This window comes from Aethalodelphis obliquidens, unplaced genomic scaffold (genome assembly GCF_003676395.1).
Source record: "Aethalodelphis obliquidens isolate GAN/ISIS:26980383/991018 unplaced genomic scaffold, ASM367639v1 scaffold91, whole genome shotgun sequence".
NCBI classification, from domain to species: Eukaryota; Metazoa; Chordata; class Mammalia; order Artiodactyla; family Delphinidae; genus Aethalodelphis; species Aethalodelphis obliquidens.
This window is the reverse complement of record NW_020838035.1, coordinates 4542050-4554655: the sequence shown is the minus strand read 5'-3', so window position 1 is coordinate 4554655 and position 12606 is coordinate 4542050. Positions and strand designations below refer to the sequence as shown.

At 47.6% G+C, this 12606-nt stretch overlaps 1 protein-coding gene across 2 annotated transcripts in view; it reads left to right on the top strand.

Moving 5' to 3' along the window:
* Nucleotides 1-12606, top strand: part of PUDP (pseudouridine 5'-phosphatase) — a 124139-nt gene that overhangs the window by 35955 nt on the left and 75578 nt on the right. For both annotated transcript variants that reach the window (XM_027095480.1, XM_027095479.1), the window contains exon 3: nt 9851-10080. In XM_027095480.1, coding sequence (XP_026951281.1) covers nt 9851-10080 — 230 coding nt within the window. The remainder of the gene's footprint in view (nt 1-9850; nt 10081-12606) is intronic.

The following is a 12606-nucleotide window of genomic DNA, read 5'->3' as shown; positions in this document are numbered from 1 at the left end:
TATTTGTTTCTTCCAGCAGTGTTTTGTCGTTTCAGTGTACAAGTCTTTCACCTTCTTGGTTAACTTTTATTTCTCTTTGATGCTATTGTAAATGGAAGCATTTAAATTTTCTTTTCAGGCTGTTCATTGTTAGTGTATAGAAATGCAACTGATTTTTGCATGTTGATTTTTGTATCCTGCAATGTTGCTGAATTTGTTTATTAGTTCTAACAGTTTTGTGTATGTGTGTGGAATCTTTTCTACGTATAAGAGCATGTCATGTGTGAACAGATAACTTCACTTCTTCCTTTCCAACGTGGATGCCTTTTATTTCTTGCCTGATTTCCTCTGGCTAGGACTTGCAGTGCTGTGTTGAATAAAAGTGACAAGAGAAAGCATGTTTTTCATGTTCCTGATCCCAGATGAAAAGCTTTCAGCCTTTTCACATCGAGTAATGATGTTGCTGTGGGCTTTTCATATATGGCCTTTATTATGTTGAGGTAGTTTTCTTTTATTCTTAGTTTAAGTGTTTATATCATGAAAGGGTGCTGAGTTTTGTCAAATGCGCTCTCTGCATCAGTTGAGATGACCGTGTGGTTTTTGTCCTTCATTTTGTTAATATGGTACGTCACATTGATTTTCGTATGTTGAACCATCCTTGTGTTCCCCCTTGGTCATCACGTATAATCCTTTTAATGTGCTATTTAAATAAGTTTGCTAGTATTTTGCTGAGTATATTTGTATCAATTTCTTATAGTTTCTTTGTTTGGCTTTGGTACTAAGGTAATGCTGGCCTCATAGAATGAGCTTGGGAGTATATCGTCTTCTTTAATTGTGGAGAAGAGTTTGAGGAGTATTGGTATTAATTCTTTAAAATTTGGTAGAATTCTCCAGTGAATCCATTTGGTCCTCTTTTCTTTGTTGGGGGGTTTCTCATTACTGAATTAATCTCCTTAATAGTTAGAGGTTTGAACAGACTTTCTCTTTCTTTTTGCTTTGATCTTGATAGGTTGTATATCTTTATTTCTTCTAGGTTATCCAGTGTTTACATACAATTTTTCATATTATTCTCCTTTAATCCTTTTTATTTTTGTGGCATTGGTTTTAATGTCCCATCTTTCATTTCTGATTGTAGTTATGAGTCCTGTTTTTTTTTTTTTTTTCTTGGTTAACCCAGCTAAGGATTTGTCTAGACAGTTCATATTTGACCTGGAGTCTCTTTCATGGTTTAACATACAAAGCGCCTGTGATGTTTTAGAAATGTAAATACCCTTTTTCTTCCTCATCCCCCCAAGCTTTTCAGGTGGTTTTCCTTCTAGAATTTTTGTCCTATATTCTAAGATTTACTTGAGATATGTTATACTACAATTCCAAGAAAATATTGTGTCTCATTCAGCTAGTCTGGTTGTTTGGCTGGATTGCCAACAAGTCTATATTATGAAATCTGCTTGGTGATCCAGTCATTGTAGTGTCCTCATTTGTCTCTCCCAGTGACTAGGTATGAGTTAAGTAGGGTGCTAATCGTAGGTAGCAACAGAAGAGAACTGAATCCAGACACCTCCACCGTAGGAGTGAGGCAGGAACTGGTTCTTCAAAGACAGTTTAGTCCTACAGAACTCACTAACCCTATTCATTGTGATGACTCTTCTTTCTGTGCTACTCCTTCACCTCTTCTAGACAAGAGGGGTAGAGGACCTCTTTATTTACTGATTGATCAAGGTCATGAATCTGGCTTTTTAGCCTAAGAATTTTTGTGTATACTTAAACTTTTACTAGCCTCACAGCTGAGAGTGAGGACTTACCAGTGGTTCTAAAGTGTCTCCTTGAAAACATGAGGTCGTTCGCACACACGTAACTGGGAGGTGAGCTAAACATGAGAAGATGACAAGAGTATAAAGAAAAGCCCAAGAACGCACCAGACAGGAGACATGTAAAATCGTGCTGGGGTGCTGGGTTAGACCAGGGACGGAGGTCAGAAGGTGCCACTGGACGTTCTGAGTGGGTTAGGATGACAAGCAGTATTTGGTAATTATACGCACCCCAAAGGGGAAGAAGAACAGGAGGAAAAAGGCAGGATGGGCTGTGGAGCCGAAGGAAGGGCTGTGTGGAAACCTAAGGAAGCACCTTTCCTTAGAGCTTCTGTTCTGTAACATGTTAGTCACAAAAACAGTAAGGACAGAGATCAAGTTGTCTACCCAAAAAGACGTGCTTTGCCCCCTAGTTTCCACCCCTACTGCATTCCTCCCATCCCCTCTTTTATCTGAGCCAAACCTGAATTCCACCGGAAAGGTGACCTCCTGGGGAGACCAGGGTGTGGTGACTATAACTAGAAAAAGTCACCACTGCCCTCTTTCTAGGTCTAGGTTTTCATCTTGTTCACTTACCGCTTTGTTACCATCACGCAGCTGTGGATGATAGCATAACCCTTGACTTTCATTTCTTTTCTTTCTGAAGGTATTTTCTGGTGGGGCATTTTAGGTTGTGGAAGGCATCTTGAGCTCATTAGAAAAGAAGTCTGTCTGTAGGGACGGTCTATTATGAATTCAGTATCCTTCATTTTGAGAAAGAAACTCTCAGTTCAGGGTGAGAGCTGTGGCCCCAGCAGGTACTTAGCAAGGAAGGCATGGCAGTTTGCCAGGGGTAGCAGGCCCTGATTATGATGCAGGCATGTCTGCCTGGGCCAGTTACCAGGGGAAGCAGGCCCTGATTATGATGTAGGTGTGCCCTCCTTGGGCCAGGCACCAGGCAATTAGCCCCTGATAGTGACGCGGGTGTGTCCTTGCCTGGGTCCAGCCACTTGGAGGGTAGGGCTGGCCCGTGGGGCTTGAAGGCCAGGCACAAGTGACTTGATTACCTTCCTGTCAGCAGCCTAATGACGGAATGCTGTGGATGCCTCTCCTTGAAGTGGGTCATGAATGATCTAGGAGGGAGATACTTTTGACCAGTATGTTCTGTAGGCATTTACCACATGCCTTACTGATGAAATATAGGGTGAAGGTCAGAGAAAGGTCTAATTATTTTCTGGGAAGAGACATCTTCTGAATCGTGGCACAACTTTTTGATAAGAAGTATTGAAATATATGTGGCCTAACGTAAGCAAAACTTTTGCCATGGGACGTAAGGAAACCTTTTTAACAGGGTCCCCATGAAGGATGCTAGTACCTCCGTTGTGTTTTGAAGCACATTTCTTCAGTCATGGATTCTTTGAGATGGATGAAATGATGTATTTTGGCATAATTCAGCGAGAGTAACTGGTGTAGAAGGCCAGTCATAAAGTCGGTGCCTCTTCTGGTGTGAAACCCCCTGGAAGGTTCTCCTGTTGGCCTGGCTCTCTACTTTTCCTGCTCGTTTTCACGGGCTGGGATGGGGGGATTTCCCACGGAAGAGCCCAGGGCGTGGCATCTGGGCCAGTGGACAGGAGGGGGACAAGGCCGAGCCCAGGAGCGATGGCCCACGCGCTGCCCGTCACACGGGCCCCTTGGAGGTGCCAGCCCCCCCCCCCCCCCCGCCACACCGCGCTCCCTCGGGTTTTTCTCTCCCCTCCTGCTCTGGAGGTCACCCAGCAGAAGAGCGGAAGTGCACGCTGATCCCCGGCCCCCTGGGCAGCCGAGGCTGTGGTGCCCAGGCCTCTGCGGCTTGGGGACGGCCGGTCCCCGCTCTCCCATCAGCGGAGCCTCCCTGTGCTCTGCAGACCAGGTCACCTCGGGAAACCAGGAACTTGGCCGTGTCCACCGTGGAGTGCAGCCCCCCGACATAAGCTGGAGAGCGGCACACGTGGGGACTCCCTGGGCAGGAGGGTGGGCCTTGCCGGGGCAGAGCAGGTACCTGTGCTCTTCTTCCGGAGCGCCCCTGATGACCACAGCCCGGCCGCGAAGTGGACACCGCTCTCCGTGGTGTGGGCCCCAGTCCCACTTCTACCCAAGCCCGTTTCTTCTTTGCCAGCCTGCTTTGGCCTGGGTAATTATGTGTCTCCACCCCCGCACCCCCTGCCTTTTGCTTCTCTCTTCTACTTTATTCTTCGTGTGTCTTATGCCCTTAGTCCCCCATGGCTATTAGCAGACATTGTCGGCTCCTGCCGCCCCACTCTCTGAACACACGGCCCACCGTCCTGGCAAGAAGGCACTCATTTCCTTAGGGTCATCCTGTAATTTTCCTCTTCCTTTACTCAGTCCTTAAGGGCATCTGGGGCTGGGTGGCTGCTCATGGGCACATTAAAGAAAGGTGTGTATAATCAGCTTAGGATACGTGCATATCCATTTAAGTGGAAATCTACAGTAACATATAGTTTTACATCAGAAAGAGAAATTCAGAAAAGAGTGGTGGAAGGGGAGTGGAGGAAGATAAAGCAGAATGTTCTGGGGCAGTGGCAGCTTTGTGCTGGGGACGGGGGCTTGAACTTTGGGGAAACTGCGGAGAGCAGGTGAGACAGAAGTGGCTCGAAGCTGAACCTTTTACTGATGTGCTTGAGAAATAGTCAAGGGCTTCGGCTCGACTAGGTCTTTAGTCTTGAGCTAAGCTGTCTCTGCTGCTTCTAGAACCAGTGGGAGTTTTGAAGAGATGATGTGCCAGAGGGAAACCTATGCGGGGTGGGGGGGATTCCTCTGGGTTTATGGCACATGATGACGACAGCAGGGGAGAGTTAGCTGGGAGGAGGACCAGACTATGAGGGCTTGACCTAAGGTGGAGTCAGAAGGTCTCAGTGGACCGCAGTCCCATGTGAGGTGACAGTGTGACGTGGTACTGGCAAAAATTAACATTCACCTGACAAACCAGGACTGGAACTGAAGTTTCAAGAGTCATTATTACTTAAGCACCGAAGCTGTAGAATTGCAAACATAAAAAGAATCCAGCAGACAGCACATGCAGAGAGAAGGTGTGAGTCTCAGGTTACGCCTAGCTTTTCTCATCATGAAATCAGTCACAACAGCAGTGAAAGGAGAATATTGAGTATGGACGTGGTAACAAACCACAGTCACGATGCCACGCTCCTTCAAAATCATTTGCTGGTCAGTAATGCCAGTAACAGACCTTTACAATTCTGATTCCCCTTGTCCTGTAGAGTACTGACTTATTTGATGATGTACATGGACGTTACTCCTTTTTCCTGGTTTAAATGTTCTGGCATTCAAAGACTGCCAGGTGCCTGAGTTGTCACTAAATTATAACAGAGACATCCTAGACTAAGCCACAAGATACATGTCTTGTCTTCCTGCGATTCTAGCTATTACTTAACTGTGGGCATAAATGTTTTTCTCAAATGAACGAGCTGCAGTTTGTTTTTAAATGTGTGGCGGTTCCCCTGTGGATTTTTAAATACTTGGGAGGAAGAGATCACGGATAAAAGAAGTCCTTACTGAAAGACCTCTCAATTCAGTGGAGAGAAAATGGGTAGATAGATGGCCATGATGGTTTAGTCACGGGCGTCGGCAGCTGAGGAGAGTGGCTTCCAGCCGCTTGGACAGGCTCTGGGTGTCTGAGGAGCAGGTGCTGACTGCACAGGTGCGGACTCGGGGTGGGTGGCACCTGTGTGGGGTGAGGAGTGACCTGTCGTCCCAGTGAACACGGCCAGGTTCCAGGGGGCCGCCTGGCTTGCCCCGCATCCCACAGCTTCCCGGTAGACCACCCACCCAGCAGTGGGGATGCAGTGTGTGCACAGGCAGTACGGGTACACTTGAACCTTGGACAACACCTGTGATTTATAGTCGGCCCTCTGTGTCTGCACTTCCTCCTCACCTGCCGAGTCAACCCACCACGGCCCGTGTAGCGCTGTAGTGTTTACTGTTGAAACACGTCCACCTGTACGTGGACCCGCGCAGTTCAAACCCCTCTTGTTCAGTGGTCAGCTGTATATTAGTCTATTTTCAGTCTTGGAAGATCTGCTCCCAGCATTATTTCGGGGATGCGGTGCACAACAGACAAAATATTTCAACTGCGGCTTGCTTTTCAAGAAATAAAAAATATTGTATTTTTTAAAGAATGGAAAGCAGTTACTCATAATAGCCAAAAACTTGAAGCTACCCAAGTATTCACTGATGGATGACTGGATAAATAATATGTCTTGTATTCCTACAGTGGAATATTATTCAGCCTTAAGAAGGGAGGAAATTCTGACACAGGCTACAACACGGGTTAACCTTAAGGACATTGTGCTCAGGGAAAGAAGCCAGACAGAAGAGACAAATACTGTGTTATTTCACTGACCGGAGTCAGCTGCAGTGGTCAGAGTCACAGAGACAGAAGGTGGTGTGAAGGTTACCGGGGTGGGGCGGGGGAGAAGCAGTGTTCACTGGGGACAGAGTTTCTGTCTGGGGAGGTGAGAGTTCTCCAGATGGCTGGTGGTGACCACTGCACAACAAGGTGAAGCTCCTGAATGCCCCTGGCTGTGCACTTAAAAATGCACAAGATGGTAAACTTCATGATATTTTACCACAATAAAAAAAATTCCGGGCTTCCCTGGTGGCACAGTGGTTGAGAGGCCGCCTGCCGATGCAGGGGACGCGGGTTCGTGCCCCGGTACGGGAAGATCCCACATGCCGCGGAGCGGCTGGGCCCGTGAGCCATGGCCGCTGAGCCTGCGCGTCCGGAGCCTGTGCTCCGCAACGGGAGAGGCCACGACAGTGAGAGGCCCGTGTACCGGAAAAAAAAAAAAAATGTTGAGTACTCACTCCAATATAGGCTTATTGGTGTGTACTTATTTATGTATAGTACTCTGCTGTTACATTAGGTACATTATGAAATGTTCACAGAACTAGAAATGTTAGAAGGATAAGCTAAAATGAGATAAACTATATTTAAATTTTTAAAATCAGTAGCACCAGAGAACTTTTCCAGCAAAGTTTTCTTTTTCCAGTAGGTTTTAGAGAAAGCATCTGTTTAAATATGCTCCATTATTTTTTAATATGTTGGTTTACTATTGTGTGATACAATTTGAATATTTTGTTTTAAATTCAAATCACGTTGATACTCAACTTTAATCACCGTATCCAGACAGAGGTGATTATTGGATGTCTGTTTGTTTATAGGCATTCTTTCATCCATCTTAATTCATCCGTTAAGTAAAGGGTTTTTTAACTGAAATTTAACTGGTAAATGTAATTCTCCATGCTGTTAATCAGTGCTTGTTGCAAACAATCTTGAATGCTGTGGTTTTTTCATGTTTTCACATGATAGATTCACACCCCATAGAAACCCTTCACGTAGAATACTTTCACACTGGTTGGAAATTCCTTTCAGTGTGAAATTAAGCATATGTGTTCAGAAGTCATACAGGTCTGTAGTTTTCTTGTGTGACTTTTGTCCGGCTTTGGTATCAGGAAAGTGCTGGCCTCATAAAATGAGTTGGGAAGCGAGCGTTCCCTCCAATTTCTTGCGGTTTCTTTATTTCTTCTTTCTTTCTGAGATGCTTGCTAAATTCACCAGTGAGGCCATCCAGTCCTAGATTTGGGAAGGTTCTTGACTACAGATTCAATTTCTTTAATAGACCTAGGGCTAGTTAGGTTATTAGCGTCGTCTTGAGTGAGTTTTCTAGCTTTCAAAGAACGTGTCCATTTTATCTAAGTTAGCAAATTTATTGACTTGAAGTTGCTTGTCATATTTTGTGTATCCTTTTTAATGATTTTAAGGACCTGTAGTGCTGTCTCTCTTTCACTGCGATAAACTTGGATTTTTTTTTTTTCCCTTGATCAGTCTAGCTAAGAGCCCACCAATTAAATTGATCTTTTTAAAGGACTAGGTTTTGGTTTAATCAGTTTTCTACGTTCTCTTTTCTGTTTTGAGTTTATTATTTTTTTCTTTTCTCTTTACTTTCTTAAGATAAAATCTTAGATTGTAGATCTTCTTTTCTTTCTTCCAGTTTTTGATTTTTCAAATACCATTTCTATTTTAATTCTCCTATGGTCAGGGAAATTACTTTGTATGATTTCAGTTACTTAAAAATTTTTGAGACTTGTTCTTTGGCTCATAGTGTATTTTATCTTGTTGAATGTTTTATATGCACTTGAAAATAATATGTATTCTGCTGTTGTTGGGTAAAGTGTTATATAAATGTCCATTTGGTTAAGTTGCTTGATAGTGTTTTTGAAGTCAGCAGTACCATACTTAATCTTCTGTCTACTTGTTTTGTCAATTACTGAGAGGAATTTGAAACATCTTTCTCCTTTCTGTGCTTTGAGTTTTTGCTTTACCTATTTTGAAGGTCTGTTATTTGGTGCATACACATTTAGAATTGCCATATCTTCTTGATGAATTGACCTATTTGTCATTACAAAACATCCCTAGTTATCCCTGATAACTGTCATTCGTTGTTCTAAAGCCCACTTGTCTTTTGTTAGTACAGCTGCACTGACTCTTGATGGGTAGTGACATAATACATAGTTTTCAATCCTTTTTTTGGTTAAGATTTTTTTAATGTGGACCATTTTTAAAGTCTTTATTGAATTTGTCACAATATTGGTTCTGTTTTATGTTTTGGTTTTTTGGCCACGAGGCATGTGGGATCTTAGCTCCCCAACCGGGGATCCAACCTGAACCCCCTGCACTGTAAGGTGAAATCTTAACCACTGGACCGCCGGGAAGTCCTTCACTCCTTTTAGTTTTAACCTATCTGAGTATTTATCTTTAAAGTAAGTTTCTTGCAGACAGCGTGTATTTGGGTCTCACTTTTATTTTTGTTCGTTTTTCCATTCTGACAGTCCCTGACTTGGGCGTAATTATATTTACCAAGCTGTTATTTGAGGTCAGTATCTGCTGATATCCATCATCTCTTCCATATTTGTGTTCATTTCTATTGATTGCCTTTTTCTCCTGGTTATGGGTTGTATTTCCTCCTTTGCAAGCATGGTAATTTTGATTGGATGTCGGACACTGACTTTTACATCCATCCAAGTGCTAGATTTTGCTGATTTAGTTGTCTTGGCGTGGAGTTGAGGTCCACATTTTCCTCTGAGCACCTCATAGGACTGTTTCTCTGAAGGATCACAGTATCTGTTGCCTTTCTGAATGGGTTCAGGTATCGAAAAACGTGTCAATCTTTTCTGTAGCAATTGAGAAACTAGGGACATCGCCTTATGTACTTACTGAAACAGCCGTGATTATCTGATTATTTAAGATACTATTTTAGATAAACCTTTGTGTGGATTTAGACATTACTGTTGTTGTAATCGGGTGTGTTGAAGGTGGAAAGTACTGTCATTTTTGTCACATTTCTTATAACTGGCGGTCTCTTAATTGGCTCCAAGGATAATACATTAACCTACGTGTTTCCTGGACTTAACCACCACCGTTGATAGGAACGCGGAAGCGTGTCTTTCACGTGGTGTGTTGTTATTGTTGTTCAGCTGTGTTAAGCAGAGCCTTTTCACTGTCTGACCCCTTGGTAGGTGGTCCTGCAGCTTTGCTTCAGCAGCGACCTTTCCCTTCAGCCTCTGATGGGGGCTGGTTCAGGGTCCAGCAGTGTGAGGAATGCTGAATTGCTTTCTGTACAATACAGAGTTTCCTCAGAAAACACCAAAAGCATAGTCCTTGTGTTTTCATTGCTTTAAAACAAAACAAAACGAAGCCCTGTGTACTCAGTGCAGAGGCCCTTCCCTGGGTTGGCTCTGATAGGATTGACGAACACAGCAGCAGCATCCCAGTACCGTCACCTCTGTTACTTTGGGAGGTGCTAGCGCTGAGCCCTGAATCGCTCTCTGACGTTTGTGTTGCGTGGGGATGCCCCAGTGCTGACGACCCCTGTCAGGACAGTGTGAGCTCACACGATGTCTGGGCAGAGGCAGCAGAGCCAGGGCGGCAGAGCTGGCGCAGTGTCCCTGGAGGCCTGCGGCCGGTACCTCTGCTCCCCATCATCACTGACGCCCCCCCCCCCCGCCCCCAGGTGTGGAGAAGCTGATCCACCACCTGCGGAAGCACGGCGTGCCCTGTGCTGTGGCCACCAGCTCAGGGACCGCATCCTTCCAGATGAAGACCAGCAGACACGAGGGCTTCTTCAGCTTGTTCCATCACGTCGTCCTCGGCGATGACCCCGAAGTGAGGAGTGGGAAGCCGGAGCCAGACATCTTCCTGGCGTGCGCCCGCAGGTTTTCTCCCGCCGCTCCCGTGGAGCAGGTAAGCGGCAGCGGGCGTACAGGTTACGCCGTGCGCAGGCGCAGGGTCTCTGTGTCCACGTGGACAGCTGCTGCGCGGCACTCCCGAGGACTCAAGGAGAGGGCAGTGGGGTCGCCGGGTGGAAGGTGCGTGGGGAGATCCCTTCGTTTTGTGGCGGAGTGCAGCCACCCCAAGTCACCTGGCCAGTGAGTCCCGGCCAGAATCGTCTGGGGTGCCCGAATGTAAGAAAGCCTAGGCTTCGCAGAGCACTGCCTGACGGGCACTTTGCAGGGAAGGGGGGCCTTCAGTGATGCATGGCGACGGTGTCCTTATTTGTAACGAGCAGCCTTGGACACAACATGTTCCCTGCAGTTCAGCAATTCAGACATAAGTCAGCAGTGCTCACCACCCCTTCCCCCAAATGCTTCTCGGTTTCTCCCCTGCCAGGGGGCTGCAGGCGGAGCTCTGTCCTGCCTCTGTGGGCTGCTTCCTTATGCTGGTCCGTGCTGGAGTTGGGGAGGTGGTGTCTGAGCCCAGGAAGAGTGCTGAGAGTGCGCGACGGGGCTTGTTCGCTTCTGCTGAGTCTCCGCGTTGCTCATGGGGGCTGGTGAGACGGAGGAGGGGGAAGAAGCCTCAGCCACCTGCAGAGGCAGATTCCAGAACACCTGGGGCTTCTCGAGAGCGGTTGCTGCTGGTGACCCACGTGTGTCCACAGCAGGCGGGGTGTCCCTCGGGGTGACGGTGCTCCCGCCTGGTCCCTGCATCCGAGGGTGCAGTGCTTCGTGGGGCACGGGTGCAGGGAAGAGCCTTTCCGTGAGAGATCTTCTCACTGTCTGCCTGTCACTAACGCGGCCTTTGCCACACTAACCACGAGTGCAGGGAAGGTTACTCAAAAGCCTGCCTCCCGATGCAGCTGACAGTGGCGAACGTTGTTGAGTGATGTGTTTTTTGGGCCCGGGGCCTAACTGACTACACTGAGCCTGTAAGGGCCGTCGAACTGTGTAACCCCTCGGGCTTCCTCTGATTCTCAGACGCCTGCTGGGCGTCCCACGATTCAGCGCACTTCTGACGCTAAGGACCTGGAGTCAGCGCCGACCCCCAGGTTGGGGGCTCAGCCCCCGAGACTGCCCCTGCTGCGGATGCCAGCCTCCGACGAGGTACCCAGGCCCCTCGTGCTTCTCCCATCCGGCCACAGACGTGGGTTCCCACACAGCCCCCTTCCCGGTTGTTATAATTCACTAGAATGACTCACCGAACTTCGGAAGATGCGACTTGCGTTCACTGGTCTAGTGTAGGAGTACAGCTCAGGAGCAGCCCGGTGGAAGAGCTGCTTAGCCTAAGGTCTGGGTGCCAGGGTGCTGGCTTCCATGCCCTCTCTGAGCACGCCACCCTCCCAGCATCCCCTTGTGTTCAGAAGCTCCGAGAACCTTAGGGCTTTCTGCGGAGGCTCCATTGCCTGGCACTGCTGGTTAAACCATGGGCCTTTGTTGACTGCGTCGCCGGGCCTGCAGGTTGGGGTGGGGTGCAAGCTGCAGCGCTCTAATCCTGCCTGGTCTTTCTGTCCACCAGCCCCCATCCCGAAGGCATCTGGGGCCCAGGACTGTCACTCGTTAGCATAAGCTGACATGTGCTTGAAAGGAGATTATTACGAGTAATGAAAAATGTTCTGATTGCCCAGGAAATGCCAAGGGTTTTAGGAGCTCTGTACTGGAAACCAGGGGCAAGGGCCAAATATATATATTTTTTATTACGCGGCAGCCAGAAGAATCATTGCATATCATTGAGCGATGGCGGCAGTGCGTTCCTCGCAATACAAGTACGCGGATGGATTCAACTCAGCAGTTGCATGACCAGGGTGGAGCCTGCGATGGCCCAGCCACTAAACCACAGAGTCAAAGATGAGGCCTCAGCGCTGGTGGGACGGGTCCTGGCTGCAGTGTGGTTCTGCTTCTTACATCAGAACATCTTTGTGTCCACATGTTTGCCATCCTACGACAGATTCCATACAAATGCGTTCTCCTTCCCTAAGAACTTCTTAAAGGATCTCCCATCCCTTCAGGTGATAAAACCCTCCTCCTAGAAGGGCCATCTTCTTTGTGTGGTGCAGGTAGAGTGAGGTGCCTCCCTGAGCAGACTGGTTCCGGAGCAGCTCAGAGTAGGAGCGCCTGCTTGCAGCCGTCTTCACAGCTGAGAAGATGAGGTGCTGACCCGTCGTGTCCTCCTTCGTTTGGCTGTTCAGGGAGGAGGGTGCTGCCTTTCTTTCTACTCCAGGCAGTCCTTCCTTTGCCGGGCACCCTATTCATTGAAACATGGCGTTGCCAGGTTTTCAAGTGTGTGTGGGAGACCACACGCCGGCTTTGCGTGAGGCCAGTTGCAGTGCAGCTGCGGGAGAGGAGGGCACGGCTGTGCGGCTTCAGTCTATACGGGTGGGAGTTCCCCTTGGTGAGACGCCGAGGCGCCGAGGCAGAGCTCGGACATCCCTGTTGCCCACGGTGACAGTGTTCTGGGCACATCAAAGGAAAATGAGCACGTGCGTATCTGAGGAGT